The sequence below is a fragment of the Tetrao urogallus genome (genome assembly GCF_951394365.1).
Source record: "Tetrao urogallus genome assembly, chromosome: 2".
Taxonomy (NCBI): domain Eukaryota; kingdom Metazoa; phylum Chordata; class Aves; order Galliformes; family Phasianidae; genus Tetrao; species Tetrao urogallus.
The window spans coordinates 16,079,541-16,104,587 of NC_136814.1; the positions used below are offsets into that span (position 1 = coordinate 16,079,541).

General features: G+C 45.9%; 1 protein-coding gene across 1 annotated transcript; it reads left to right on the top strand.

The window, feature by feature from the left end:
* Positions 1–1,092: 1,092 nt before the first annotated feature.
* On the top strand, positions 1,093–24,666 carry ARHGEF33 (Rho guanine nucleotide exchange factor 33; the record flags this gene model as incomplete). The annotated part of the gene is given in 17 exon segments (XM_079550617.1): positions 1,093–1,114; positions 4,181–4,230; positions 5,256–5,267; positions 5,271–5,303; positions 9,620–9,784; positions 11,122–11,243; positions 12,094–12,236; positions 13,501–13,560; positions 14,735–14,950; positions 15,586–15,715; positions 16,937–17,069; positions 17,982–18,065; positions 18,885–18,968; positions 19,723–19,871; positions 20,514–20,699; positions 22,044–22,797; positions 24,529–24,666. Coding segments are annotated over 17 exon segments (2,481 nt in total).
* Between the last annotated feature and the right edge of the window lie 381 nt (positions 24,667–25,047).

Below are 25,047 nucleotides of genomic sequence, written 5' to 3' on the forward strand. Positions count from 1 at the left end.
GTTTATCACAGAGCACAGAGAAGGTTTTAGTTTCCTTCATATCTGTTTTGCCTTTCCAATTTGCTCCTTTTCCCTCACTACTGCAAAAAAAAATCTGAATTCTGAAACCAGTTCTTGGTGCTAAAGCAGCTGGTGTCAATTCACTGACCCCAAAATTAAACACTCAGGAATTTGCTACTGAATTGACCCTAAACTGGCAAAAAGTTTAATGACAACTTTGCTATTAAATAAACTGCTACAAAAAAAGAAGTTAAGTCTGGTTCACTCGGAGATCCAAAATTTTGTGCCTTCTTCTCAAAACTACTAAAGGAAGGGGTAGCTACTTTAAAAACAACAGCATATTTGTGTGTTTCAGAAGCAAGTAACATTCTTGCTGATCCTCAGAGTACTTATTGGAAACATAAATCATTTTTTTTCCGTGCTAAAGAGGACAAGAGTATAGGGGAGGCTGGTGGAGTTGGGACTGTTCGGCTCGGGGAAGGGATGGATGAAGGGTTCTACTGTCATCAGCAACTACCCCAGGGGGTTACAGAGGAGACAGGCTCTTGTCATGGACACAATGAAAGGACAAACACGAGTGAGGGGAACATTCTGAGCCATCAGTTGCATAGCAAAAAGCTGTTTCTTTGATCTACAGCACCCATGGAAGTGTTTCTGTGCGTTTTCACTTTTCAAAATACATCTCATTCTGCTTCTGTGTTCAAACAGGAAGCCTCTTGATGAGCAAATAGCTTCTGTGGGATTACATAGCACTTCAGTCAGCCATGAACATAAGCACAAATGGCCTTGGGTGGAGGGAAACATTTGTACCAGCAGCCCAATCAGCTTGTGAAGGCTCTCTGAACCCAAACAAACCTTCGGGATGCCTCATTCCCTCTCACGTCTCTCTTTCTTGACTTGTTTTCTGAACTTTGAGCATCTCCGCTCAATAAACCCTTTTTACATCTTTCTGCACTCAGGGTTCACACCAGCTGACCCATCGCAGGGCTCACATGTGGGCAGCTCTAAGCCATGGGATGTTCCCAGTGACCAGCCAGAACCCTCCAGTGTGAGGACAAGAGTCCCTGCGAGGACGCACACCTTATAGCAGCCATGGACACAAACAAACAAGAAGGTAAAGCATCCTCTAATTTCACTTCTTGATAGTATGAAGAGAGATAGGAAGCAAGCTGCCTTTGTATGACTATCCCCACGAGAACACCTCTCAGCAACTGCGAGTAAACTCTCCCTCCTCTTAGTTTCATAGAAATATTTGGGGTTTGAAGTTTCTCCATCTTATTTTAAAAACACCTCCCTCTTCCCCCCTGGAAAATAATCCCATGGCTTAGGTAAAGTGCCATATGGGAAGTCATTGCCCTCTCTTACCTTGGGATGAACAGAGACCTCCAGCTGTTGAAAGCTACTCTCACTGCAGTGAGGATCTGCTTTTCTCCCCCATATGCTTTGCTGCATGGGGTTCTTGTTCATTTGAGTGCCACAAGAAAGATTTCTCTGCCAGTCCTGGCTTCACAAGCACCAAGATGTAACTATGCCACACTGCCTGCACACAACCAGTCCTGCTACTGTCAGCAGCATTTCTGGAAAGTGCCGTTATTGGCTTAAGATGTTCTTCTTGCAGAGGAATGTGGGCCTGGTGGTACTTGCTTTTCACCCCAACCCACTTATAGGACTGTGCTCTGCCTTGCCACCTGAGAAGTGATTGTGCTCATATGCGAAGGAATTCTTCATATGATGAAGAGCAGAAGGGGCAGCCTTCAGGAGTGCCCATAACTGTCAGCTCAAGAGAGTGAGCCTGGACTATCTCTCTTCCCTCTAAAAGATGTTGGTGTTGCCATGGGATGGGTAATGGAAGAGTTAATTCCTCTATTATTATTATTCTAATTTGACTAAATTAGGTCTATGTACCTAGGCCCCTCCACTACAGTACAGCCTGAAAAGGAAATTATCTCAAGGATTTTTTCCAATTAATTGGTATGCCCCCATGGGCGGCAGACGCTCACTGCAGAAACTGGGAGATAATCATGAAGCCCTTTGCTTCCCATAGTGCAAGGGAACTGTTCCAGCTCCTGGCAACGACTTTGCAAAGATGACCTGGGTATGTGTGGCTACATGCAACTTTCAGAGAGTACTTCTGCTCACATCCATGGCAAAGGTGGGAGGTAAAAGCACAGAGACAGAGATCCTCTCCACTCTTATGGCCTTTTTCAGTAGCACTTCCCCACTTTGATTGTGCCTGAGGACACAGACTGATCCATCTCCAAACCCAAATGAAAGATCACTAGAGACTTCTGCAAGGCTGGCTCAAGCCCTCTGTGTTATATATTAGTCCTAAGAAAATGAGAGCAGTGAGTGACCATGGCCCCTCCTCATTGTGCCACACTTCTACTTGTCACCTCTAATTCTTCAACAAAGCTCAGCATCCAATATAACCAATACTTTGACAAAACAACATTTCCCTGTCCTCTCTGTCCCTGATTCATACTGTGCTGTTAATCAATACATACATCCTCTTGCTCTATTCTGATCAGTCATTACTCCCCTCCCCTCCACACTAAGCATTACCACTTACACCAGAGCAGACACACGGGCTGGGTTTTCAGGATTCAACTTAAGAAATCCAAAGAAAGTTTCATCATTCATGAGGCCAAAAAGTTGATTTCTAGTACGTAGGGTTGAATTAAAAAAAAAAGCCCAGAAAACAGACCCTGAAGAACCAAACTGTACAATAAAAACAACCTGTCATTTAGAAGATGAACCTTGGCAGCTGGTGAGGGCTGGCTGGTGATTTCTGACCCCAAATTTCTGGCAGTTTTGGTGATGGCTACTTCTCCCAGTCAGTCTGCTGTCCTGTTTTCCGCAGGAGAAACCTCGGAGGATATTCCCTGCAGGGTCAGTATCTGACCCTACAACAGAAACTCACAGCTGTGAGACTGGCCAGCACAAGGAGTAAGTGGCACATGGGTAGAAAGGGACACGTGGCCTCTGCTCTCTGTGGCTCACACTTCTGTGATTCACTGGGGAATTTGCTTATATTCCTTTGAATCAGGACAAGTCCTAGAGACCAGAACAGGGCCAATGTGTAGGTGCCCTTGGCAGTAGCCGATATTCCCCCTCAGGGACAAAGTAATCAGAACATAACTGTGCCTTGTACAGCTCTGACTTCTAGGCTTTAGCTTTAGTATTTAATGTACTTTCTAACTGCTTAGAGCCCTCCCCACATACATTTCAAGCCTCTGCAAGACCAAATTTCTCTGGTCCTGTAGGCACAGGTAGATAAATGACAGCACACCTGCAGCCAGCACAGGAAGAGGGAACCTGGCTGCCCCCAGAACTGGGCACGGGGTCACTGGCCACACCGGTGACTGACAGCAGCAGGAGATTAAGCAAATTCTAGGAGGCAAGAGAAAACTCACTCTGTGAATTTATGTTGTCGAGAGGAGGCAATGCAGATGAGGAACTGGGTGGGACAGTGTTTTCTGGGAGGTGGAGGCCAGCCAGCCTGACATAGGAAATAAAATTTGAATTGATTGAACAGACTGCAATCCCTTCCAAGTGTCATGGCAACACAACCAGCAGTGCCTTCTGGTGGATAACTGAAGAGCTTATGCACAGAAAAGACAATGTTACAAAAGGAAATAATAAACATACTTTTTCAATCAAAAACCTACAAATGCCTACAGACTGTGTCTCTGGAGTGCCCAAATCACTTTTGTGAAACAGATAAAAGCTCCTCTGTGAGCCAGGCCTCTTTCAGAAACGTTAAGCCTCACTCCATTAAATCAGCTGGAAATCACAATGCCATAAGAAAGCAGGAATTTGAAACTAATGGTAAAGATATATATATATTTGTCTGGCATTAGAAAAGACACCACTACTGCTCAGAATGTGTTGTGACAAAATATAACTCAACTCTCACCCTTTCACATGGACCAGCTCTGGACTGAAACAGGGCAGCAAATGAGGTGAATTTAACATCTGGTTTAGTTGAGCCGTTCCCATTTTACAACTGCAGTTTATTTTACAAACTACACAGTGTTCACACCTCCTACAGTGAGACTCCTACAGTGAGTCCTTTAAAACTGATTTATACCTCAAGAGGGACTTTCAACATCTCTGTTCCAGTTATTTATAGCAACTATAATAAGTCATTTTAATTGACTGAAGTTCTTTATTCCCACAGGAGAGACTGAAAGTGTGCCTGTGAGTACCCCTGCAACACAGATTTCCCAGGTAAAGATGAGCAAAATGCCCTAAATAACTCACAAGATTTTAAAGATTTACTAATGGATAACTAGTAGTTAAAGCTAAATTAAGTGGAAGGAAAAACGTAGGCACTAATGAGGAACATGACATCTAAAATACACATACTGCATGAATGTACGTCACACATATCACATCTTGGGCCTGATTTTAAGAGACACTTCAGTAAAATTTCTCTGCTTACAACTGGTTAACTGTGCCTAGACAGGTGATTTGTGTGCTCAGCTAATTAACTAACTGGCATCATTAACATCAATTAGAGAATGTCTGTTCACTGAGCTGGAGGCAGATTTCATGGCTGAGTTCTGATGAACTTTCACCATACCCACGGAACCATCCCAGGAGCAAAAATGCATTGATTGCACAATGAAGGGGATGTCAAGGGGGTCCTCCCTAGAAGAAAGGAAGTCCCTGGGGGGGCTCTGAGTGATACAGCAACCTCATGGCTCCTTGGACCATGGAGTGCTATTGTCCATTAGACCAGGTCAGCTGGGCAGACCAGAACATCAAGTCTTGCTGCATGGCTCCCCAGGCTTGGAAACCCCATGTTTGAGTCCACGTGGGCTCAAGGTCATCAGGACTTCCAGAGCTTTGTAGTCTCTTTGAGTTAACTTTCTTGCTGCTATTAGCCACTGTGGATGTGATGAGACTGTCTGTATCGTGACTCAGGGAGCATCCTTCCTGTAAGATGCAGTTTTAGTGCTCCCACAGTGATGTTTCCTAGGCATTTCCAGTCTGCAGGAAACACAGTGGAGTTCTGAACACTTTAAAACTTGATGCAGTTCAATCTGGAACTGTATCTAACAGATAATCATTTCCCTGAACTGGAAACCCTGTCTACCACTAGCCTTGTCACCATCACAACACTAAATGCCCATAACTGCTTGTAAGAGCACCATGGCAAGCAGTTGCAGAGTTATGGGATGCCTCTTGCCATAACAGAGAAGGTACTGCTTTTCATAAACAAATTGGTGCTTGTTTTTTTTCCCAATCAGATGGCTCCAAGCTAGAGCTGTGACTGGGCTGTTGAAAGGCCGGGCACAGTAAGTCTAGCATGCATGAAGAGCCCGTGCACTGCAGGTCAAGTATACTTCCTAAACAATCCTTTAAATTAAAGTTAATAGCTGGCTTTCTCCTTCTGCTTCTGCAAGGGCCCTATGGACACTGCAGTGGCCAAAAAAAGGACTGCACAGCTTTGAAATGAGCTGAAATATGTAGGAGCTTGCAGACTCCTTTAGATATACCCTTCCCTTCTGTCCTTACCCAACTGCTTGCTGTTTATTTCCACCATCCTTGCCTACGAATGTAAATTGTGAATATTCTCTTAAAGCCTGGCTGTAAATCAGCACAGCTCAGTTAACTTCATACTGCGAGGCGTTACAAGCCTTCCTAATGATTGGCTGTAGTTGTGCTGCCTTCACTAGCAATTTTGACAGTCTTCAGCTCAAGGACACTGAGAACAGGAGCAGTGCTAGTGTAAAATGCCTTAGCGGCTGCCAAGGACTTTGGAGAAACAGTCCTGGACAGCCTCTTTGATAGTGAGGGATACGTGTGAACACAGATAGTCAGGGAAGCCCTTGCTTCCATGTGGACACTCTGTAGCAGCCAAGGCAGTAAACACAGCTCACCAAGACTAATCATCTGCTTTACAAGGCTTTTCTCTGTCTTGCATCCCAGGTCATTCAATCCATAAGCCATTTCCATCTGATCAAGATGATCTTTCTCAGGCTGCCTCAAAGTGTGAGCAAGATTTCATGCAGCAGGGGTGGTCACCTTCTTTAGCAAACGGGTCAAATTGCTGGCACCTGCCAAGGGAGGGTGGGAAGGCTTTCCAGTTTTGCTGCTGCCTCTGCTCCTGGAAGCAGCATCTGTTTATTCCACACTTTTGGGCTAGCACAGCAGATGAGACAAGAGTAGAGGCTCAGCAAAGATTCTGCAGATGGTATAGATCCACTCTAAAAAAGTAAAATCAAAACCATGCTGAGAAATGGTTCTTGTTCATCTTCTGATCCCACTCTTCTCAGCCTACTCAGCCACCATTACTTCTTCATGGTCATAATTTCCCCCCTCCGTGTTGGTAAATGCTTGCTCCACTAACCAGGGGCACTTCTACAGAGTTCATATTGCCACTGGGTTGTAGGTCAAGTGATAGTCACAAGAGACTGTTGCACACTGTCCTCTTGAGTCACGCAAAGACAGGAAAAGAATCCTTTATTTCTGCATGCAGGGCCACTCACAGAGCACAGCGCGATTATTGGATCTTACTAGAGATTTTACTTGCAGTTTTTCCACGTACAGCTGAAAAACTTCAGGTAGGCTGATAAAATGGGAGTCGTAGCCCCCACAAGAAGGCAACCTGCTACAGATGCATAGCACTGGAGCCCATACTACACTGCTTTGCCAGGTTTAAGGGCCAGACTCAAAGGGCAAGCTTGGGCTGAAGTTTCTTTCTCATACTAAATTATTTAGAGGTCTGAGTGCTTTTTTTGGAACAGACCCTTCTCAGTTCTTGGACAGGTTGTAAGGATGTGCTGTGACCACACAGACTGATTTGTCCTCTAAGCATTAGGTAGTTCAAATTAACTTGCTAAAATGTGTTCCTCTTCAGCTTCACTTATTCCTACGAATAGGTGAGCCAGGTAACACATTACAGCTGAACTCTTGCCAAGTTTCCATCCAGGCATAAAATCTGGGTTTTTCTGTTTGTTTCTGTATATATTGCACTGTAGAACCTTTAGAAACACTGAATCAGCTCAACTTTCCAAGGGTTCACAAAACAGTGAATGGGCTCTCATCTAGATGATTGTGCTCGCAGAATAAAATGTAAGCACGAGCTGATGCTTCACAGGCTTCCTTTTGTTGCAACAGCCCATGGGATTTAAAGGATGGGTTCTTACCATTAGAAAAGAGCTCAGACTAAAATGCAGTGCCCAAGCGCAATTATGCACTTGGCAAGAGTTCAAGGATAATGTGTTGCTCCTATGCCACTCCACTTAAGTTTGGATGAAGCTTGTATCCAATGTGCAAGGTTGTTTGTGCTTCTTTATGCTCCAAGCACTGTGGGCAGCAGAGGGAGTTCCCAGGGTTTCAGCACTTCATGCAAGCTCTGGCAAGATGTGGCTGATGTGCTGCTGCTTTCATCCATCTAACAACAAAGTGAAATGTGAACAGAAGATGCATTTCTGTATCTGAAATAGCCATAGCCAGCTGCATGGGGCCAAGAAAGCATGTACCAAGCAGGACAGACACACAGAGCACTGTCCTGCAGGATACACGAAGAAAACAAGCTAACAGAGTCACTAGAAAAGCAGAGTCTCAACAACAGTGAGCCACAAAATAAAAAGTGACTGCCTGCTCTTAGATCTATTTGCTGAAACGCACGATATAATTTGGTCCAGTCACTAGTCCAGATCTCTCTTTTGGCTGCCTGAACTCTGGTTTCAGTACACATGGACACGGAATTCTACATAATGGTCTCTGTTTGGCTGACTCTGCTGATGCCTAGCAGTTTTTGACTCTGAAGTTCGATCTAGATTACCCCCTTTCTGCAAGCATCTCAGGATACAGCCAGACTTCTGGGAAAAAAGCATTTCACTTTGATCTTATTCTGCCCAGATATAGATACCTCAGAGCCAGCTTCCAGACTGCTCCACTGTTAGTTAGCATAACTTGGAGTATTGAAGCAGATCGCTAAAATGGATCTGATGAATCACATCTTTTCATTCTAAAGAAAGCATACAATGCCTAACCTCAGTGCAGGCTATAGATAGACTCTGCTTTGGCAACATCAGCTTAACGTGTAAGGGACTGGCAAGCACCAGTGAGCAGGGACAGGAATACTAACATTTTGCACAGCTGCAGTACTTTATGATCCCACACTCCCCCTGGCACATATGTTACGATGTCTGATGCCAGACCCCACAGATAGCAGAAGCAGTGTGATCTCCCCTCGCAGCCATAGATCCAAGCACTGCTCACAGTGTCACAGGGTGACACTTCCTGAGACATTCCTGCATCACAGGAAGGTGTTCACCATAGTACACTGCAAACAGGCTGAACCAAGGGAGCTTGAGCTCCAGCTGGCCTGGGGAGTCAAGAAGGACTGCCTGAGGAGGGAAGATGTTCTCTGCCCTCACCTCTAGCCTCCTGTTCCCCCTGCCTTGTTCCAGCTATTGTCAGTCCAGCTCCTCCTGCCCAGGCTGCTCTGGGAATGAATGGGGGTCTGTGGGGTAATCAGTGGGGTACAAGTGGGGATATCAGGCAGACATCCTCTGTAAAGACACTGTTGGTCTTGATCAGGGGAGGATGGTGCATGCCATTGCCCTGAGGTATCGGAAGCCATCTCTGCTCCATTTACAGGACTCAAGCGCCTGAGTTCCCCGGGGTGGCTGTCCTCTTACCATCAGTGCTCCTGTTTTGGACTCAGTTTATAACCAGATGTTAGGCCGAATTTCTGTTGTAAAGGTAAAAAACACTGGTACTGAAGCGCCTTGGGCCGCGACCTCACTGTGGGCTTTGTGCAGGCAGAATGAGTGCCTTGCTCACAGCAGTGGGGGCAGAATTGACAGCCCAAGCTACCCCCAGAGAGGGCGTCCCTGCTTGGCTTTCCACAAGCTTCCTGCCTCCCCTCACTGCCCACCTCCAAATCTGCCTTGTCTGCTCGCTGTGCCAGCCTGGCTCTCCCTGCTCTGTCTCCTGCTTCGCCCAGCTGTCAACCGGCTGCCTCCAGCTTAGGTCATGAGGTCTTCCAGCAGTGCTATGGCCTCTAGAGAAAGAAAACAGGGATTGTGGGCACAGTGTCTATGCTAGAGAAATACCCCCCAGCTCCCTTCCCTCTAAGAATTAGAGAGCTGTCTCCTTCCCTAGAAAAGGCCCGCTGACAAAGAACAAAGCTTCACAGTCCTCTGAGTAAGGTGTTAGTTCTGACCAGGGAGAGCACCAGCCCCATCAGCATATGCGGGAGGAGGCTTTGCTCAAACATGGCTGTATTGATTGCTCAGCTGCTTCTGGCACTGATAACCTGGCTGCTATTATTGCAAAGTGCTTGGCATGTTTCAGGCTGTCCCCTCCTTCTGGAGACGGACAGGCTGCAAACCTGCCAGGGAGCCTGGAAAAACTCTGGGTCCAAAAAGGGGCACGTTGATTGCCCAACACAAACATTTCCTACTGTGTACTGTGGCTGCAGCAGGAACCAAACCTCCCCCCATGCCTCCCAGCCATGAAAGGAGAAAGAGAACAGCACCTTACAGGAGGGATGCACCTAGCCTCCATGCCAGTCTGAACCAGGGGTGACTCTTGGGGACACAACCACCTTCTTCTAGGATAAGAGGCTGTACCACCGTGTTTGTGGTTCCTCTAGTTGCAGGCATTAGCCTCCGAGTTGAAGGCGGGTTTCACAGAAGCGATGCAGGAGCTGTCACGAATCCAGCATGGCGAGTACGCCTTGGAGGAGAAGGTCAAGAGCTGCCGCTGTGCCATGGAAGAGAAAGTAGCTGAGATGAAGAACTCCCTCAACACCTTCAAGGTAGGAGTGTGACTAGCAGAGGGCTGCATATGTGCCCCTCTATCTTGGGTGGCAAGGAGCTCTCACCTGCTTCCATCAATCCTTCTTGTACACAAAGAAAATGAGCTGCAATCATTTCAGATGTATCTGGAGCAGCACCATCAGCTCTGTGTCTCCTTCCAGACCTGGAGTTCCAACTCCAATGTAACCTGTGCCTTGGCCTACACAGCCTTCTTCAGGAGCAAAAGAGACCCTTGCTCTGGGCTGCACATGCAACATGCGTACAGCATGCTCACAGGCAGCCAGCCACTGTGCCATAGCTCTCCCTGGGCCAGGTCTCTTGCACTTCCTGCAGAAACCAAAGCTGCTGGGGACCAGGGAACGAATACGTAATGCCAAAGCTTTTGAAGTTGTTCATTCCCACACGGTTGGGAGGAAGTGCTGCCTGGTTTGATTCGGCCCATGAGGATTAGAAACAAAGGACTGGGGAAGAGAGCCTAGCAAGAGGGCTTGATGTGCACTTCAAACCAGTCAGCATCTCCATGCAGAAACTGGACAACTGCCTGTGAGGAGGCAGGCTGAGGAACTGTTTTATTGTTTTAATGGTAAATTTTCCCCATGGGGTTTTGCTGAGTCAGTAATACCTTGTGAAGTTAAAGAGGGCTGGAAAAGCCCATATGTCCCCATGATGGGAAGACATGGACAGCACCAGGCTAAAGGGGCTCTGTGGGCCCAGCTAAACAAAAGCATGAGGGCATGTAGCAGAGGTTTCAAAGCAGAAAGAGGTAGGGTTACCCAAGATGTTGTTATACGGGAAAAAATGGCTTTAAAATCCAGATAGAAGGAGTTATTCAAGCAAAAGGAGGTGCAAAAGCTGATCTTCCTCTGCCTCATGCCTATGTTGACTGTCTAAGCATTGAACTCCCAGTGAAGTCACTTCCTTGCTCAGGGAAATCCCTCTTTCAGTTTACAAGAAATAATTTAAGTCTTGATGAAACTTGCAAGAACTTCATGCATAAAGAGAACTCTACGTACATATAAAGCTTGGCTGAAACTGCCCAAGGGAGGATGTGCTGACAGTGAGACGCACACATGAGGTTAGAGCAGGTCTCCTTTCCTTCAAAAGCCAGGCTAAAAAGGCAGTTTCAAGGCCCTATTTTAACTATTAGTGGATGAAGCCCTACATCTTTATCTTCTACCAGTGTCGTAACCACATATACACACAATGATCTTGCAAAGGAAAATCACAGAGACACCCTCCTGAAGCACCTCTAGTCCACACCAGCCAGCATTCAAAGCTGTGCTCTGTAAGGCTGATGGGCACAGTTGGAACACTTGTGCTTTTGCTTGTTTCTCAGGAGGAACTCAGTGATGCGAAATCAATGATCGAAGAAATCAGTGCCAAGCAGGAGGAAATGCAACAGAAAATTGAGCAGCTGCAGCAGGAGAAGCGGCGCGAATCACGGAAAGTGAAAGCTAAGTAAGAGCCTGAGCTCCAGGACTCTGGACGTGCTAATGAGTGGTGGTGTGCATTTTGTTTATTTCCTTACAGTTCAATCTCTTAATTTTTTCCTAGCTGGACATACGTATAAACCTCTGTAATTACTGGAAGCTCCAGCCCTCAGTTCCCTCCTGGCTTTTAGACACCTCTGCTGCAGAGCAAATACAGCACATACACATCAAGATAGCCCCAGCAGCCCTCAGGGAAATCAAGTCCTGGTGAAACAGTCAGACCGGCTAGGGATATATTATGGCAGGAATCAAACGTCAGGAGCCCTCACTGTTAAAAGCTATTGCTAAGCTATCTCCATCCAGACAACAGCACTACAGTATCCCTTCCCTTCTCCTGCTGTCAAGCACACAAGACTCTGTGATCCTGGCAGTGCAGTCACGTCTTGCTTTCCTGCCTCCAATCTCTTCTTCTTCAAGCAAGGATACAGCAGCATATCTGAACACTACTGTTACTGTGAATAGGCAGACTGCTCATCCACCTTGGCCCTGATTAGCCTCTCTCGATGATGGATGCACAGCTGCCTTGATGCAAATACTTTGCAAATCTAGGCTAGCCCCTTAGCTAATTACGCCATTTAATTAGATGAAATATGCTCTGCAAAAGAACAGAAATAACCTTCTCCTACAGTCAGTGAAATTACTTCCATAATATTGTTCATGAACTGAATGCATCAAAGCCAACTCCTTTCCTCATCTTTGCAGGAGCTATCCTTTTTCTGACTGTGCTTGTACTCATACTGCTGTCAGCCACAAGTGTAGCATAGCTTCTCCTGTAGCATTCATGTTTTCTAGCTGTCTCATTCTTTGTGTTTGTACAGAAGAGCACAGAAGGACGATCACAGCTCACAAACAGTGCCTACACCTCTCCAGGGCAGCCCATTTCGATCCATAAACCTCCCAGAACCTGTACTGATCAATGAAGATTTTACAAGTCTTTTGCACAACGTGACTTATGAAAAAGGTAGGAAAGAGAATAGGTAAGTGCAGTGCCTTTCTTAGGAAAAAAGTCCAGAAAAGGTCACTAGATTAAGAGGGTACTGAGTTTTGCTCAGGTGCCAACAGCAGAAAGAGAATGGAGCTGCTCCCTGTAGCAGCATGGCTCCCAGGTCTGTGCACACAAGTCCAAGTTGTGTCTCGAGAACTCAAGCATGGCTTTAACGCTGGCCTGGATTCAGGAGATGCTGCTCTGTGAAAGTTGCCCCCAAAGCCATTCCTCACTTACTCCAAGGAAAAAGGAACTAGGCTGGATCTTATCCCCTGTAACACTCATGACATACACTCAACTGAACAGAAGCCCTGATGGAAATACTACAGCTTGTCAAGTTGTTTTCATGCTAGGGAGCAGGGCACAGAAGGGAGGATCACAGGGATTGGGCTGTCAGAGAACACCTAGTGTGGCATTAGGGGGACACTTGTGTTTGATTAGGGTGGTAGGAGCTGGAACATACACACACTACTAGGGGCAACACTGTTCTTTGCTAGCTATGAAAGCTGCTGACCCTCAGGATTAAGGTTATACCTTGCTCCAGGAAAACAATGCCAACTGCTAAACGCTTGTGAAGTCTGGAATCAAAAAGAGGTGATGGCCCAGTGCCTTTTTTTCCTATAACTAACTTGGAGGGGTTGGGGGAGGAGTCTAAGCTTGTCTTTCACCTTCCTGCTCTACACAAGGAAGACACCAAAACCATACATATTTAAAATGTTAACAAAGGCATAGTCTGGAAGAAAACTCTGTACTGTCTTTTCCTCTGTTCAGCTCACCTTCTGCCCTTCCTTGAGCCCTCTCCCTTAAATCCCTCACTGCCCCTCTTTCTTTCCAGTCATCTCACCCCTCCATCACTCTTCAACAAGCTCTTTATCACCCTCAAATAGCAGCTGTATCTCTATGTCAGGTATCAGTCCTTTTGTTCTGTCTGCTGGGTGTCATCTACCAAAGGGCACTTCCTGAGCAAAGACAAGCCAGGATTACTCAGGCTCTAAGGTCAGACAGCAATGAGCAGAACAGAAACCCCACGTTAGCCTGCCTAAAGGTGCTACTGACACAAAGATCATGAGAAAAGCCACAGCAAAACGGAGCAGCTTTTTCTCCCATGGAGGAACTAACAGGGATATTCCCACTCCTAAAATGTGAAGGGCTAGAGGATCTAACCACACTGACTGGGTTTGGAAGGAGGAAGCCTACTCTACAACTATCTTCTCTCATGTTTTCCTTTGCTTTTCAACAGTGTCTGACACCAGGATCATGCCGATAGGAGAAGGAAGTGTGAAAGTCCTAGGAGGTCCAGGTAGGAATAAACTGAACTGCTGAAAAACAATGATTCAATGACAACACTTACTTTACTTCACTCAGTAAACGTTTTGAGAGATGCATTTCTCAGGAACAACTTTCACACTTTGCCATGCATCTTCATTTTCATATTTGTAGCTGAGATGTCAGGGTAAATGTGCATCCCTGACGTACCAAATAACTGGTGCAAATGCAAAGCATTGATGTTCAGCAGGAAAAGCCTTTTTGATGCTGCTACTTTTGCAGGCTGTAGGTGCCTTTGCAGAAAGGAAGAGTAGAGGCTTATTATGACAAAGAATAATTGGAGAGCCATTCTGCCACTTGGGAAGAGATGGCCTTTGCAGTGACTACATACTAGCAGATCTGTTGAAACAATTATTTACTCATCAGCTTCCAAACGGACCTCTCCTAGAGATGCCTGAATAGTAGCAGAGAAGTTTCTCCAGCAAAAAGAAGAATGACTAATAACTTAGTGACAAACTTAATAAGGACGTGGTCCTGGCCAGCAAAAGGACACATGAGAACAACTGCCAGATGCCTGCACTGTTCACTTGAAGCATTTGCTGTTCACGATAGCTCTTCTTGAATCCACTTGAAGGAAAGAGAGAACAAACATTACAGAATGGTTCACTGCAACCCAAATTCAAAAGATTGTCATTAAAGCAATTTCAGACCAATGGCACTGATGTACCCTCTCCAGTACGTTCTCTGTGATTTAATAGCCTCAGACTACCAGTCCTGCTGCTTGCATGATCACTAATGAAAACTTTAAGAGCTATGACAGTGTACACCCATTAAGAGGGACATTTGAATCTTAATTACAATGATACTTTTTTTCTTCCCACAATACCTTTCAGCCAACCTGTTGTATTACCAAGTCCTTAAATGTCCCAAAACCATAGAGTGCAACACACTGGGAACACATATCTTATTTGGGCAGAAAATAAATGCTGGAAGAATGCAAACTTTGTTCTGCAGAAGGGCTCACCAGTTGCACTTCCATTTTCTGTCGTAAATGAATTCCAAATGACTCCACCACCACTGAAGCACTGAGAATACTTCAGATTCCTTCTCCTTTAGATGGATAACAATGCAGGTTTATCTACAGCTAGAGCATAATGAACTAACGTCAGCTAAGATGTCACACTCCATGCAGCTGTTTGTCATTGCAGGAGCAGCCATAGAGACAGAGGACAGCCTCAAGCCTTCGCTGTCAGCAGATGGTCAGACAAAGGTGCATCTGCAATCAACAGTATGGAAGCAGCCCAAAGACACCAAGGACTGGGGAGATGAATACATTTCCAAAGAGCAACCAGAAAGAGGGAAAGACATGGGTCAAAGCAGATACAGCTCAGCAGACAACATTATATGTGAACCCTCTTTGGCTGGTAAGACAGAGGGGCACACAGCTGCACTCACCTGGCATGAGCTGCTAATCACCTTTTACGGATGGAGACACATAAGGCAGTTTTCCCTGGTTGGAGGAAATGTCTCAGAGTCTCCTGTCTCCATGACTTCTGTTTTTTCCACTTGCTGGTTAGTTCTATCAGACAATACACAAATATGCTCTGCACTCCAGACACTCATGCCCCCTTCCAAGACTTGCCAGGTTCAGAATATTAGTAGGGCTGTTGACAGTGTAGCTAGTTATGTGGGTAAAAAATACAACTTCTTGTTCTGTGGGAAACTGGATCTGAATCCTTGGCATGAGTTGTTTTGCTTTTGATGACTTGTTGTTTTTTTTTCCCCAAAATCTTGGGGGGAAATTAGAACTCACAGGGCAGAACACATTTGTGTTGGAGCCTTCTTAGCAATCATCCCTGGAGCACACTGTAGCATGAGGCTACAACTTGGTATTTTGGGTAAAGCTAACACAAACGCAGGACGTTGATCTTCTCTGCAGCAGTTTCTCTTCATGATTTAATGCCAGATCCCCAGGGGAAATGCACTCCAACACGAGGGGGGCTATCCTTGAGGTCAGCATTTCCTTACTTTTTTAAACTTAAACATTATTTTCTGGAAGCCAAAAGGCAGAACATCGCTTTGGAGCTGCTGGAGTCAGAGAGGAAGTATGTCATCAACCTTTCCCTTATCCTGAAGATCAAGGCAACGTTGCAAGGACCAGATGTGAAAAGGAGCACCAAAGAGAGAAGGTATTTCCGTTTAGTGTGCTCTCTCTTTTGGGGAATTTTCTTCAGTCTGTTCATTCTGATTCACCCTCTCTCCTGCTTTTCTTTTATCCACACAGAGATCTTTAAACACTTATAAGTCATTTCTTGTTAAAAACTGGAGGCACTGAAAGGTCTTTGCTGCGATTAAAGACTTTTCCTGCCTGTCTTTACATCCCAAGCCCTTCCATAACCACTTCAGTCTCCTGGGTCTTATCAGTCTTCTTTTCCTCCTTCGCATTTGTCCTGCCTGAGTGGGAACAAAGCTTGTGCATGTACTGCTTCTCCCAGTCTACAGCTCCAGTTCTACAGGTTAATGTAGGTAATAAGCCCCTTGCCAGTAGCTGCCATTCATCAAGTATCAATATGTATACACAACTCGCATGTATTTACATAGATATATGAAATCTGTGGGACTGACCTAGGTCCCACAATTCAAAACAGGTTTTTTGCTACATTATTTCCCATGAGGAGATAGTTCTTACAGTTCTCCCCATTCCTCAGTTTTAGCCAGGGAGTTCCCAGTCCTGAGCACACCTGTGGTGCCAACTGCATGGTAGCTCTCTTTTTCTCCTCTATTCACCATCCCTGGGAGTCATTTGACCAAAGTTCACTGTGGAACACGTAGTTGATGTGGACTCAGTTAAGCAGTTTCATGACAGATAATACAAACTGTAATGTGATAGTTTCAAGTTTGTTTTTACTTTTACTCTTTTTCTCCCTGCGAACTTCTCCTCTGAAAACACTTTGATATTTGATATCATCCTGATTATGGATGAGATCAGGACAAAATAACAGAAAGGAAGTAGGGCATTTTGACCAATATTGCATCAAAGGGCTTGACAAATGATGCAGTGTACAAATCTGGGAAGCATTCCTCCAAGCACCCTATGGGATGGCTCACAATCACAGTCCTGCTCCATTAGCCACAGAAGCCTGGGCTTTTCAGTTCTGCAAATTCCAGCCAGCTACACAGTATATTGGAGAGCCAGCCTTAGAAACCTTCAAAACACCCAATAATAGTCCACTGGAGATGGTACCTGTATGTACGTAGCAGCCTGCTACAGCCTTGTACAAAACAAGGCTTCCTGGTGCAGGCACGTAAAGCAAGCCCATGCTGACCGCCCATGAATGCAAACTTCAGCAGTGCATGCTTAAGGCTGAGCTTGTGCTCTCTGTAACCAGTCTGATATTGTCTCCTTTCAGTTTCTTCCCCAATTCTTTGCGGTACCTGGTCCAGCAGCATGTCGATTTACTGCACGCTCTCCAGGAGCGAGTGCTGAGCTGGCCACGCCAAGGAATTCTAGGTGACATCTTCCTGAAGTTAACAAATGATGAGGTATGTTATAAAATCTCTCGACTCTTCTGTTGTGATGCATGACAAGGTGCTGATGGCCCATCAGTGAGTCAAGACAGAAGAGCAGCAGAATGGCAGTACTGTGAAGCTGCAGCTACAGCAATGCCTTTCTGCCACTCTCTTTTAAGTGCAGCCCCAGTACACGGTAGCCCCCTCTGGTTGCAGCTCCTCTTGGTCAGGATATCCACATGCCAGACCCACCTGGAGCTCCACAGGGCCACAGCACAGTGCAACGATGATAACACATTGATAAAGATGAACAATAATACATAATATTAATGCATGAATCCCAGACCTGGCTGGAGAAGCCACACGTGAGCCTTGACAGCTTAGGTGTCTGTATTCACAGTGGAGGTGTGAAAAGAGCCTAAATTTTTCATACATTCCTCTCCTCCAATATATTTTGCTCAGTTTTGATAAGCAGGTAGGCAGGTCTCATTATATATTGGTTTGTAGCTCCCAGTAAAACAGCCCTGTCACTGTTGCGTTACAGTGTCTATTTCTCCAGAGGCAAAGCCTCTCCTTTTCAAGGTGAAGGGTTCTGCCCAAACCACAGCAGGAACTTTCCTAGAAAGATGTGTAAAAACTGCTCTGATGCTTTATGAATTTTAAGACTCATAAGAAAAGCTTCTTCCTCACCAGCCTCCCAACATCTCCTGCCTGCTCTGGTGTTTTACACGTTGGGCTCAACAGCTGATCCATCTTACTAAATAAGCCTCTCTTATGAAATCCAGAGCCCTGAAGCTTTGCACAGTTAGTAGCTCTGCTGCAATCATGAGCTCCCAGGAGTGACAGGGGAGTCAACAGTTTATCGTGCTGGCTGTCTCTGTGACAAATATTTCTCTTGAGTTTCTTTGTTCTTTTTGTTGTTTTTATTTTTCCCCTGTTTATAAGAACAATTTTCTGGACTACTACGTTGCTTACCTGAGGGACCTGCCAGAATGCATCTCCCTAATCCACGTGGTGATCTTGAAGGAGGTAAACTTCCTGCCTGCTTCACAGATGCATAACAGTAATGTGCATGCTTGGCTTTCTTCCTGCTGTGCTTTCCCAAGAAAGGACTTTACTGCAAATCTAGTTGTTCTGTCATCAATGTCAGTTTCCTGAATGTCTCCATGGCTGACAGGCACCTACAAAAAGCAGCTTTAACACAGTAACCGCTGTGTGTAATGAAAACTGTATTTACACTGAGACACAGAACCTTGGATCAAACCATGCACACACTATCCAGATCTGCTCTGGCTGAACAGAATGTCTCTGATGCAGAAATTGTCCAAACAGGGACACCAAGACTGAGGCTGTAAGTGCTGAAGTGCTTCTTGAGGGAGAAAACACCCTGAACTTCTCAGCTTTAGACATCTGGTCTCTCACATTATTAATTCTTGGTTTAAACGAGGGAAGTTAAAAATAAATAAAGGTAGTTTTAAAGTGCAGGAAGTAAACCACAGTAACTTCCTTCCAAGACATCCTAAGAAGTCAATCTCATTTTGTTCAGTTCTGTTTGGGACTTCATTGTGAACAGCAGCGTCTACCTAGGCCTTGCACACAAACTGACTAGCATGCTTCAGATATACACCCTTGCTTAATAATGCCGAGTGTCTCCTGCAAATAATCCTCTGCTATTGCTTGTGGAAGAGTGAAGATCACTGCATTATCACAAGCAACCACCACTTGGCTGCTGTGCTTCTGTGAACTGCTGTAACTACTTATGGTAGAGCACTTGTTAATGCCCAGAATTATCTGAAAGCGGACGTTTCATGGATGAGAGAGACTCTGAAGGTGCTTTCTCTATTTCAGGTAGAAGAAGAAATCAAATCCGATCTCTACATTCTGTTCTTCCATATAGTCCAGCGAATCCCTGAATACCTAATTCATCTACAGGTAGGGTCCCAGGATGGAAACTGCCGTGCTTAACCCTTATAACAACACATGACTTAACTCAGAACTGGGACATGGGTCTGTGCATCTACAGGGCTTCTGGCTAACTCAGCAGGCTCTGCAAAGGAAAAAAAGACCAACCACCACCACCAAAAATGAAAAGAAAAGCCAGCTGACAGTGCCTGATTTTCATTTCATACCTGAAATGTTTTTCTGTTTGCCATTTTTGCCATTTGACCTGACAGAACCAAGCCTTCCCCGGGAAGCCAAAAGTTTTGTAATTAACTCCAGTAACAGAGCTAGCCTCCTTGCTGAGTTGTCCACATGCATTTTAGCTTTTGACAACTAAGGCTAGGAGTTAAGAAATTTTCTTATGCAGAGCTTGCTTAAAAACACAGTTTTGCTTCACAGGAGGATAATCTGAATTGTACTGAAACATTTCAAAGAAGGCAAATGTCACAGAGCCCTATAAAAACCAAGAGATTGGTTTACTTCTCCAATACTAAGCTCAACCAGTGGATCACCCCCATCTCCCACGGTTACATTTATGGTGGTCACTCATGCATTTGCACTGTAACAGTAGATTGCAGGCCCTGTCCAAGTCTTTCAGAAACTGGTGCTGCCAAGAAAAGCTCCCACAGCACGTAGGGCAATGTCATGTGTGCTCCACAGTGTTAATTCACAGTCCCAAAAAGCACCTTTTCCTCAGTAAGGGCAAGGATGTCCTTCAAACTGCCTACTCTCCTCTGTGCCCCAGAATGTCCTGAAGTTCACGGAGCAAGAGCATCCTGATTATTACCTGCTGCTGGTGTGTGTGCAGCGTCTCCGGGTCTTCATCTCACACTACAGCCTCCTCTTCCAATGCAATGAAGATCTGCTTATACAGAAGAGGAAAAAACTGAAGAAGTAAGCACAACAACAGCTCGTTCTCTCCATTACAAGGGAAGGGGAGGTGTGAGGCCAGCCCAGTAGCATGGGGCTTTTGTCCTAGACCAACAGTACATTACCCACTTGAAATAAAACTAAGCCCTGTGCATATGAATGCTGGAAAAAAACCACTATTGCCATTTGTCCTTCAAACTGAGGTCAGATTTGCTGTGAGCCTTTCCACCTAAGTTAAATGAAACAGTTTAATCTTTGTATAGCAGCCAACATGCATTACAACATTGCCATTGCTTTAGGGAACCAAAAGTTGGCCCCCAGCAGGAGAGTACATTGAAATTAGCTGCCTCAGCAGGTCAGGGTATAGGTGAACGCCCAGCCCATGTCCTGAAGTCCATTACAGGCTATGCAAAAGATAGAGAGAGTAGTGCTTTCTGTTTTTACTGGGGGAGGGAAAAAATAATCCATAATTGCTGGGAAGGGGTTGTTTTTAAGGGAGGCATTAAGAACGGGACAGGAAGCAGAACCCCTTGCTGACCAGGATAGACAAGGTGGAATAGATCCTTCCTCTGGGTGGGAAGAGATGCATGGGAATATTAAGGACCCTTCCAGCCCTGTTTTCTTTGATCTTACTTGCTCGTGCTCATTCCCTGCCTTATTTCTTAGCACGACGATGGATTTCTCCTCCCTCAGGTCGTCCCTGGTGAAGCTGTACAAAGGTCTCACTTCCCAGTGTACGAGCCAAGAGGTTTCTCCAACACCCAGCACAGCCTCTATCCGTGACAGCGGGATTCACTCCGAAGAGGCAATGCAGTCATTCCAACCAGCACCTTCCTCTGGCACGACAACCCCGTAAGCCATATTGTCCTAGCAGAAGGCTTTCAAAGCAGGCTGAAAACTCTTTCCTCACCCATACACTATGCCAGTGACACTCTCTAGTAGACTGTCATTTCCAACACTGCTCCCTGTGTACATGCAGAGATGAAGGGCTGGCTATCTCCTTCCTGCTATCCACTGCCATGGCTTACTAGCAGGCAGTGTTTCAGAACTCTACCCACAGTTGCCAGTGCTCTTGCTAGCTGTCTGCATACTGGGGAGGACATGTATTTGGTAAGGATGGCATCAATGTGCAAAGCTGCACTTTGTGTTATTCACTGCTGTCAACATCACAAAAGCTAGGGAACATGACCAAGGATTCTAACAAGTAAAAAAAGTGCCTTTTTATACAATGAATCCCACTATCACAAGACATGAGCCCATGTAAGTTCAGAAAGTTACAATAATAATTAAAAGAACCCTGTATTCTTTGGCCATTGAGAGTTGCCAGAAGAGATAATGAATACTAGCACACTAAGACTTGACTATTTCTTATGTAAACAATTTGTGGCTGTTGTGCTTTCTTACGTTATTTAACAAGAGTTTGGCTCTATCTTTCTCAGTGTCCCTCAAGTAGTAGTATTGTTAGATCAAGCTTTAGCCTCCTTTTCCCCAGACTACCCAAACCAATCTTCTTTCTGCCCAAAGTCACTCCAGGCTCCTGCCTTGGGAGCCTCAGCTGACACCTCCCCACCTTCCCTACATGAATCTCAAACCAGGAATCCAAGATGGGCCCGGATGGGACCTCATCAGCACTGAGCAGAGGTGGGGGAAAAACAGCTCCCCAGATGCTGCCAGACATGTAGCTCATAACACAGCTCTGGACAAGGTCTGCATCCTCTGATGCAAACTCTATAAGAGCTCTCCAAGTATTCTCAAAACACTCCTGGGGACAGAGTTCCACCACAAGAGAGGAACCTACACCATCTAAAAAGAAAGTCAGACCACAGGAAAATAAGACATAGCCCCACTACAAAAAAAGGGGAAGGAGAGTAAAAATCAAGAATGAGGATGAACAGGAGAAAGAAGCACCAGTTGGTATTTCCTCTGTGTTTTTATACATTTTTTTTTAATGGTTTAAATTAAAATGTCAGTGAAAGTCCTTAGACAAGCAACCCTGTCTGTGGAAGCTTGCTCCTGCTAACCTAGCTAGGTGATTTTTAGTAGCAGCAGCAACGTTACTCTTCTCCAACATATTAAAACAATTTGGGGTCATAAAGCCAAGAGAACTGGGTGGGAGTAAGGTGGGGAGAGATGCTTCTGTAGTCCTCCAGTATTCCACTTTCTTCTGTTTTTTTTTTTTCTTTTTCTTATTTTAAGGCATTTGTTGCCTCAGATGAAGAAACCTCAGCCAACTGTCCTGGAGAACATCCAGGCTGTAAAGCCCCCCGACTGGGAAATGGAAAGCAGAAAACACGAGAGGCCAGAGAACATCCTTGCATCCTCTCAGCTCACTGAGCAGGAACTTAAGGCTCTGACAGCTCCTTTACAATCCATCCCTGAAATGGAGTATGAAGCACCACCTGCCGATGCGGTGGGAAACCCAGAGAGAGCCATCAGGACCTCTGTGGAGCTGCTGCAGGATGCGAGGAACTTTGCGCCAAGCTATGAAGAATTTGATTACCCTGGGGAAGTCTTCACCATGCCAGGTCCCTATGAAGATGATACTTTCCAAAATCTTGCTCTCTTTGAGAATTGCTCCCCAGCCTCCTCAGAATCCAGTTTAGACATTTGTTTCCTTAGGCCTGTTAACTTCACATCAGAACCAGAGAGGACAGATCATGCCTTACAGCCACTGCCTAAGAGCAGTACTCCTGTGAGCAGCAGCACTTACAAGCGTGAGATGTTCCACAGCAAAGGCAAGCAGCTGAGCAGGTCTCTGAAGGAGCTGCCGAGGAGCGCAGAGGGCGTGAGCTCCAGACTCTACAGCACACGGAGCAGCAGTGGGAGCCGGCTGCAGCAGAAGCAGGAGAGGAATGTCCAGCCTCACTTGATCTCAGCCTCATCTCGAAGCTCCCAAAGGAGCTACTTCCCCCCACAGAGAGGAGCGGGTGAAAAACCAAGCTTTTTGGAAGTAAGGAGGCTTAAATAGGAGGAGGAAAAAAAAAAAGGCACATGGTGGTGCAGATGCAGCAAGATAAAGATCTGAGATTCAGTTAGGGCAGAACTTGCCAAACTAGCTTCCAAGTTCACACATTCAAAGCCCTCATTTGCTTGTATGTGCCCAAGGGAGGGAACACGACACAGGACAGCTGCTTTTCAAACACATCTTCCCCATGGACAAACATGGGCTTGAGGCACTCAGCTGGCTAAGTGACAGTGAGACCACTCTTGAGAGGAGCTAGCCTCTCATGCATCTCTAGCTGTCACTGAGCTTCCCCATGAGAAAATGTTCTACCTCATCAGGGTCGTTAAGCATGCGCAAAGCGGTTCAAAATGAATAGAGGGTGGCACCCAGTTAAACAGGTGTCTTCTAACCTGCTACAAGGAGAGCTGGGTTGAGAAAACTGATGGATTTAGTATCAGATCCTCATTTGGTACAAACCAGGATGACTCTGCTGAGCTCAACCCATTTATTCATCTAAGGATCTGGTCCATCGGTTTTGCTGCACCTGTGTTTGTTGGTGAACCAGTAAGTCTATGGAAAATTGGGCAGGGCCCAGCAACCATGTCCCTGTCCCTCAGACAGCCACTGACACAGTAGGCAGCACTCCAGCTCTTCAGGGACATCAGATACAGCAGGAATGTCTCTGTAGCTTGCAGTGCCTGCTCAGTCAGCTTTGGGCTTGTGCAGTCAGGGAAGAAAACCCCGAATGGACATCCAGGCCCCATTTGAGGCTTCTTTGAGAAGGGGCTGAGAGTGCTGTGATGTCCTTAGTACACTTCCTCAGTGACACCTAGAGAAACACCTACCTGCTCAAACAAGACAAGGTACAGATGAGTGTGTAAATGCAGATAATGATAGAAGGAAATTTCCAACAATCTGTCTGGAAAGGCAGTAGGGAAACTTCAAAAGAGAGAAAAAAAAATGAGTGAATAAAGGAGGTGGTAGAACAGGGTGACAAGGCAAAGAAGAGCTGTGGGGACACAGCCTGCTCAGAAACAACAGCCTGTGGGCTGCCTGGCACTCATATGCACAGATCTATGCCCCACAGCAGGGTGCGGATAGGGAGCAAGTCCCAAATCACAGGTCACGTTCATCCCCACAGAGCAATAGAGAGACCACTGTGCGGTGGTGGACAGAACAGTCCCCAGAGCAACACTGAGGGGAACTCCGCTCTCTCCTGAAAGGGGAAGAGATATTTTAAAGGCGTATTACCACAATGTGTGTGTGCTACCAAAGCTTCCTGCACCACAGATGTAAAACCAGGGAGCAGCAGAGTCAACAGAAGAGTCTTTCACATCGTATCAACTCAGGAAGCCTCCCAGTCCTGGGGTAAAGAGCTCATGAGCAAGGAGGAGTTGGGAAGAACCTACTCCTTCAACTCCTCATGCTGGCTTGCACCCTTCCTGACAAAAGAAGGGGCTGGTAAGACCACCTAAACCAAAATCTAGCAAGGAAGGCTCCAGTTCCCTCTAAGAGTGCTTCTCTCTCCAGTCCTCTGCCAATGCCTCAGATTCAGAGCCAGCAACAAGCTCTATGTAGAGGTACCAGTGCTGCTGAGGCCCAAGTGATGCATTGTCTCCCAACCTTGCCAGCACCTCCTGACCCACCAAGTCCCTCCTAGCAGAGAGAGAGAAAAAAAGAGAAGGGGACAAGGATATGAGGTTGCAAATGCTGGTTAAATTGTCTTTTCCCTTTTAGGAGCTCCATGCAGAAGACAACACCAGGTTCTGCCAGAAGGATGACAATGAGCAAACATCCTTCAGCGACCACAACCCACGGCACGAACCCAAAGGGGGTTTCCGGAGCTCCTTCCGCAAGCTCTTCAAAAAGAAATAAGCAGCCCCAAGAAAGGCAGGCCACAGCCCAAGCGCAACAGTACTTCCCTGGGTCCCTGAGGGTGGAGACAGACAGCAAGGTTCTGAGATGTCCCCTGATATAATAGGTGGAGGGATGGGAGAGAAGACTGTCACAAATGCGTCCTGCTCTTCCTAGCACAGGGGAGGGCCAGGCTATGGGTTCAAGCAAAGCTCAGCCAGCAGATCCATTAAGCAGAGGAATTCGCTAGCTTTTACTCCTGCCTAATTTTCTTCAGAGTTTTGGAAAGCTTGGGCCAAATACCTCCATGTTCTCCTCCCCGTCATCCCCCAAAACTGTTTTTTCTGCCATAGATCTTCACTCCTCCAAATTCAAGCCAGGACTAGTTCAGGCTCCCACAAC